Source organism: Xyrauchen texanus, chromosome 46 (assembly GCF_025860055.1).
Source record: "Xyrauchen texanus isolate HMW12.3.18 chromosome 46, RBS_HiC_50CHRs, whole genome shotgun sequence".
NCBI classification, from domain to species: Eukaryota; Metazoa; Chordata; class Actinopteri; order Cypriniformes; family Catostomidae; genus Xyrauchen; species Xyrauchen texanus.
In genome coordinates this window covers 28,097,376-28,104,875 of record NC_068321.1, presented here as the reverse complement: position 1 = coordinate 28,104,875, position 7,500 = coordinate 28,097,376, and the positions used below count along the sequence as shown (strand labels likewise).

The window sequence follows — 7,500 nt, the reverse complement described above, 5'->3', positions numbered from 1 at the left end:
CTCAGATCAGTTTATTTCTCTGTCAATCACAGGTACAGTCATACACTCATATATCACAGCAGACACACACCTGACCTCAGATCAGTTTATTTCTCTGTCAGTCACAGGCACAGTCATATATCACAGCAGACACACACCTGACCTCAGATCAGTTTATTTCTCTGTCAGTCACAGGTAGAGTCATATATCACAGCAGACACACACCTGACCTCAGATCAGTTTATTTCTCTGTCAATCACAGGTAGAGTCATATATCACAGCAGACACACACCTGACCTCAGATCAGTTTATTTCTCTGTCAGTCACAGGCACAGTCATATATCACAGCAGACACACACCTGACCTCAGATCAGTTTATTTCTCTGTCAGTCACAGGTAGAGTCATATATCACAGCAGACACACACCTGACCTCAGATCAGTTTATTTCTCTGTCAGTCACAGGTAGAGTCATATATCACAGCAGACACACACCTGACCTCAGATCAGTTTATTTCTCTGTCAGTCACAGGTAGAGTCATATATCACAGCAGACACACACCTGACCTCAGATCAGTTTATTTCTCTGTCAGTCACAGGTAGAGTCATATATCACAGCAGACACACACCTGACCTCAGATCAGTTTATTTCTCTGTCAGTCACAGGTAGAGTCATATATCACAGCAGACACACACCTGACCTCAGATCAGTTTATTTCTCTGTCAGTCACAGGTAGAGTCATATATCACAGCAGACACACACCTGACCTCAGATCAGTTTATTTCTCTGTCAGTCACAGGTAGAGTCATATATCACAGCAGACACACACCTGACCTCAGATCAGTTTATTTCTCTGTCAGTCACAGGTAGAGTCATATATCACAGCAGACACACACCTGACCTCAGATCAGTTTATTTCTCTGTCAGTCACAGGTAGAGTCATATATCACAGCAGACACACACCTGACCTCAGATCAGTTTATTTCTCTGTCAGTCACAGGTAGAGTCATATATCACAGCAGACACACACCTGACCTCAGATCAGTTTATTTCTCTGTCAGTCACAGGTAGAGTCATATATCACAGCAGACACACACCTGACCTCAGATCAGTTTATTTCTCTGTCAGTCACAGGTAGAGTCATATATCACAGCAGACACACACCTGACCTCAGATCAGTTTATTTCTCTGTCAGTCACAGGTAGAGTCATATATCACAGCAGACACACACCTGACCTCAGATCAGTTTATTTCTCTGTCAGTCACAGGTAGAGTCATATATCACAGCAGACACACACCTGACCTCAGATCAGTTTATTTCTCTGTCAGTCACAGGTAGAGTCATATATCACAGCAGGCACACACCTGACCTCAGATCAGTTTATTTCTCTGTCAGTCACAGGTAGAGTCATATATCACAGCAGACACACACCTGACCTCAGATCAGTTTATTTCTCTGTCAGTCACAGGTAGAGTCATATATCACAGCAGACACACACCTGACCTCAGATCAGTTTATTTCTCTGTCAGTCACAGGTAGAGTCATATATCACAGCAGACACACACCTGACCTCAGATCAGTTTATTTCTCTGTCAGTCACAGGTAGAGTCATATATCACAGCAGACACACACCTGACCTCAGATCAGTTTATTTCTCTGTCAGTCACAGGTAGAGTCATATATCACAGCAGACACACACCTGACCTCAGATCAGTTTATTTCTCTGTCAGTCACAGGTAGAGTCATATATCACAGCAGACACACACCTGACCTCAGATCAGTTTATTTCTCTGTCAGTCACAGGTAGAGTCATATATCACAGCAGACGCACACCTGACCTCAGATCAGTTTATTTCTCTGTCAGTCACAGGTAGAGTCATATATCACAGCAGACACAGAACTGACCTCAGATCAGTTTATTTCTCTGTCAGTCACATGTAGAGCATACACTCATATATCACAGCAGACGCAGAACTGACCTCAGATCAGTTTATTTCTCTGTCACTCACAGGTAGAGCATACACTCATATATCACAGCAGACACACACCTGACCTCAGATCAGTTTATTTCTCTGTCAGTCACAGGTACACTCATATATCACAGCAGACACACACCTGACCTCAGATCAGTTTATTTCTCTGTCAGTCACAGGTACACTCATATATCACAGCAGACACACACCTGACCTCAGATCAGTTTATTTCTCTGTCAGTCACAGGTAGAGCATACACTCATATATCACAGCAGACACACACCTGACCTCAGATCAGTTGATTTCTCTGTCAGTCACAGGTACAGTCATATATCACAGCAGACACACACCTGACCTCAGATCAGTTGATTTCTCTGTCAGTCACAGGTACAGTCATATATCACAGCAGACACACACCTGACCTCAGGTCAGTTTATTTCTCTGTCACTCACAGGTAGAGCATACACTCATATATCACAGCAGACACACACCTGACCTCAGATCAGTTGATTTCTCTGTCAGTCACAGGCACAGTCATATATCACAGCAGACACACACCTGACCTCAGATCAGTTTATTTCTCTGTCAGTCACAGGTAGAGTCATATATCACAGCAGACACACACCTGACCTCAGATCAGTTTATTTCTCTGTCAGTCACAGGTACACTCATATATCACAGCAGACACACACCTGACCTCAGATCAGTTTATTTCTCTGTCAGTCACAGGTACAGTCATATATCACAGCAGACACACACCTGACCTCAGATCAGTTTATTTCTCTGTCACTCACAGGTACACTCATATATCACAGCAGACGCAGAACTGACCTCAGATCAGTTTATTTCTCTGTCACTCACAGGTAGAGCATACACTCATATATCACAGCAGACACACACCTGACCTCAGATCAGCTTATTTCTCTGTCAGTCACAGGCACAGTCATATATCACAGCAGACACACACCTGACCTCAGATCAGTTTATTTCTCTGTCAGTCACAGGTAGAGTCATATATCACAGCAGACACACACCTGACCTCAGATCAGTTTATTTCTCTGTCAGTCACAGGTACAGTCATATATCACAGCAGGCACACACCTGACCTCAGATCAGTTTATTTCTCTGTCAGTCACAGGTACAGTCATATATCACAGCAGGCACACACCTGACCTCAGATCAGTTTATTTCTCTGTCAGTCACAGGTAGAGTCATATATCACAGCAGACACACACCTGACTTCAGATCAGTTTATTTCTCTGTCAGTCACAGGTAGAGTCATATATCACAGCAGACACACACCTGACCTCAGATCAGTTTATTTCTCTGTCAGTCACAGGTACAGTCATATATCACAGCAGGCACACACCTGACCTCAGATCAGTTTATTTCTCTGTCAGTCACAGGTACAGTCATATATCACAGCAGGCACACACCTGACCTCAGATCAGTTTATTTCTCTGTCAGTCACAGGTAGAGTCATATATCACAGCAAACACACACCTGACCTCAGATCAGTTTATTTCTCTGTCAGTCACAGGTAGAGTCATATATCACAGCAGACACACACCTGACCTCAGATCAGTTTATTTCTCTGTCAGTCACAGGTAGAGTCATATATCACAGCAGACACACACCTGACCTCAGATCAGTTTATTTCTCTGTCAGTCACAGGTACAGTCATATATCACAGCAGGCACACACCTGACCTCAGATCAGTTTATTTCTCTGTCAGTCACAGGTAGAGTCATATATCACAGCAAACACACACCTGACTTCAGATCAGTTTATTTCTCTGTCAGTCACAGGTAGAGTCATATATCACAGCAGACACACACCTGACCTCAGATCAGTTTATTTCTCTGTCAGTCACAGGTAGAGTCATATATCACAGCAGACACACACCTGACCTCAGATCAGTTTATTTCTCTGTCAGTCACAGGTAGAGTCATATATCACAGCAGACACACACCTGACCTCAGATCAGTTTATTTCTCTGTCAGTCACAGGTACAGTCATATATCACAGCAGGCACACACCTGACCTCAGATCAGTTTATTTCTCTGTCAGTCACAGGTAGAGTCATATATCACAGCAAACACACACCTGACTTCAGATCAGTTTATTTCTCTGTCAGTCACAGGTAGAGTCATATATCACAGCAGACACACACCTGACCTCAGATCAGTTTATTTCTCTGTCAGTCACAGGTACAGTCATATATCACAGCAGACACACACCTGACCTCAGATCAGTTTATTTCTCTGTCAGTCACAGGTACAGTCATATATCACAGCAGGCACACACCTGACCTCAGATCAGTTTATTTCTCTGTCAGTCACAGGTAGAGTCATATATCACAGCAAACACACACCTGACTTCAGATCAGTTTATTTCTCTGTCAGTCACAGGTAGAGTCATATATCACAGCAGACACACACCTGACCTCAGATCAGTTTATTTCTCTGTCAGTCACAGGTACAGTCATATATCACAGCAGACACACACCTGACCTCAGATCAGTTTATTTCTCTGTCAGTCACAGGTACAGTCATATATCACAGCAGGCACACACCTGACCTCAGATCAGTTTATTTCTCTGTCAGTCACAGGTAGAGTCATATATCACAGCAAACACACACCTGACTTCAGATCAGTTTATTTCTCTGTCAGTCACAGGTAGAGTCATATATCACAGCAGACACACACCTGACCTCAGATCAGTTTATTTCTCTGTCAGTCACAGGTAGAGTCATATATCACAGCAGACACACACCTGACCTCAGATCAGTTTATTTCTCTGTCAGTCACAGGTAGAGTCATATATCACAGCAGACACACACCTGACCTCAGATCAGTTTATTTCTCTGTCAGTCACAGGTAGAGTCATATATCACAGCAGACACACACCTGACCTCAGATCAGTTTATTTCTCTGTCAGTCACAGGTAGAGTCATATATCACAGCAGACACACACCTGACCTCAGATCAGTTTATTTCTCTGTCAGTCACAGGTAGAGTCATATATCACAGCAGACACACACCTGACCTCAGATCAGTTTATTTCTCTGTCAGTCACAGGTAGAGCATACACTCATATATCACAGCAGACGCAGAACTGACCTCAGATCAGTTTATTTCTCTGTCAGTCTCAGGGACAGTCATATATCACAGCAGACGCAGAACTGACCTCAGATCAGTTTATTTCTCTGTCAGTCACAGGTAGAGCATACACTCATATATCACAGCAGACGCAGAACTGACCTCAGATCAGTTTATTTCTCTGTCAGTCTCAGGGACAGTCATATATCACAGCAGACGCAGAACTGACCTCAGATCAGTTTATTTCTCTGTCAGTCACATGTAGAGCATACACTCATATATCACAGCAGATGCAGAACTGACCTCAGATCAGTTTATTTCTCTGTCAGTCACAGGTACAGTCATATATCACAGCAGACACACACCTGACCTCAGATCAGTTTATTTCTCTGTCAGTCACAGGTACAGTCATATATCACAGCAGACACACACCTGACCTCAGATCAGTTTATTTCTCTAAACTAGTTTAATCAGAATTCAGTGTAGATTTGATTGTTGGATCACCTGTGAAATATTAAACATCGACAGTTCTGTCATCATTAACTCACACTCATGTCGTACAAAACGTCTGTGGAACACAAAAGAAGCATTTTCAGTAACTTATTATGAAGCCCATATTTATAATGCATTAGTAATGTGTCATACTACACCTTATAATATGTTATAGCATGGCGTGATTGAATAGGTTCTAGTTTCGCTTCATTCGACACAATATCTCGTTCCCTCCATCAGGGAACGGAGGTTACAACAGTAACCAAGACATTATGCCTTAGAGTGTAATGCATTATAGCAACTTCAGAGGACTTGGAATATAGTGCATGAGTCATATGGACTATTTTTAGGATACTTTAATGGTGCTTTTGTCATTTTGAGTACAGGATTCCTTTCAGTGTCGAGCACATGTTGTGATGTAAACATGTCTCAGCTCTGCCCTCTACTGACACAAACACACACTACACATTATCAGTAATATATTTCATCATGTGGCCTATTTATGTTATTACATAGTATATTTAATTATATTTAGCAGGTTCAGATGATGTCTCTTTCTCTCTCAGACGCCACTAAGATCACTCTCGCTCCATCTAACCGTGATGTCAGCGTCGGGGAGAGTACCACAATGGAGTGTGCTGCATCACATGACCCGACCCTTGACCTCACCTTCATCTGGTCCCTCAACGCTCACGTCCTCGACCTCGACAAAGACAGAGAATATTACGAACACAAAATGGTGAATGTCATTCTTTATACATATTTAACTGACAAACATCGAGTATTTATTTATTTACTCTTGGTTCATTATATCCCTGATTAATTATAACTACGCACAATTATGTGAATAGTTGTCCTGCGCATTTTATTAACATAAGCATTTAAAATAAAAAGCATTCATAAGCTGCTGTGTGTGATTTGTTTGGATGATAAAACTCTTTCTCATACCTCAGATTAACTCTATATACTCGGACGGGCCACCAGCCAAAATATAATTAACAACGTCAGTCTTGACCAACACACAATATGTGTCGTTTGAAAGTTCAGAAGATATTATGACCAAAACTGAACAAGTGCTTTGAACATTGCAGCTCAATCAAAAGTGTCCGTTTTGATCATTTATATCAAATAAATTGCACTGCACATATTATTACAATCAGTAAAACATCAAACTGTTGTGTAGGAAAAGCTGTAATACAGATGATTACACTCATACTGATGTTATTGTTGTTAATAAGGATATAAATCATGACGGTCAGATGGGGACATCGAGCTGTGAGCTGGTGATCAGAAACACACAGTTGAAACACGCGGGTCGATACACCTGTACAGCACAGACACCTGTAGACAACATCACCACATCTGCTGAACTGGTGGTCAGAGGTGAGACATTCATCACAATACCTGCCTCAATACAATCATGTGCAATATTCAGTCCATCCATTCCTCCATATATCTTTATTTCATTTATATTTTCTCTAGATTTATACTTTTTCATGAGCTGAATAAAACATCACCAGTGATAAGAGTTTCAGCTATCCCAGAATGCAGATTCTAGACAAGCAGACACGAAGCATCTGATTCCCACAAGCGTTTAGATCTGAACAAAGACTTATGAAACTGCTGTGACAAATCAAATCAAAAGAGCATCAAATCTCCTCTCAACTCTTTATATAGAACTGTTTTATGTGAAAGGGTTTTGTTATCAAAGAGTTTTTAAAATGTCATTGTTGTGATTGTGTCAGGACCCCCAGGTCCTCCTGGAGGAGTGCGTGTGGATGATGTGATGAACAGCAGTGTGACAGTCACCTGGAGTCACGGGACGGATAATCTTAATCCGATCTCAACATACACTATACAGTACAGAGACACTAGAACACAAGATGACTGGAGAGATGCCAAAACATGTGAGTACATCACCATAGCAACACACACCTGTCACTACATCACCATA

General features: G+C 41.9%; 1 protein-coding gene across 1 annotated transcript in view; it reads left to right on the top strand.

The window, feature by feature from the left end:
• The window catches only part of LOC127637969 (contactin-1a-like), a 66,391-nt gene that overhangs the window by 46,079 nt on the left and 12,812 nt on the right, over positions 1-7,500 (top strand). The window contains 3 exon segments of the mRNA XM_052119260.1: positions 6,113-6,285; positions 6,785-6,929; positions 7,292-7,453. Coding sequence (XP_051975220.1) covers positions 6,113-6,285; positions 6,785-6,929; positions 7,292-7,453 — 480 coding nt within the window.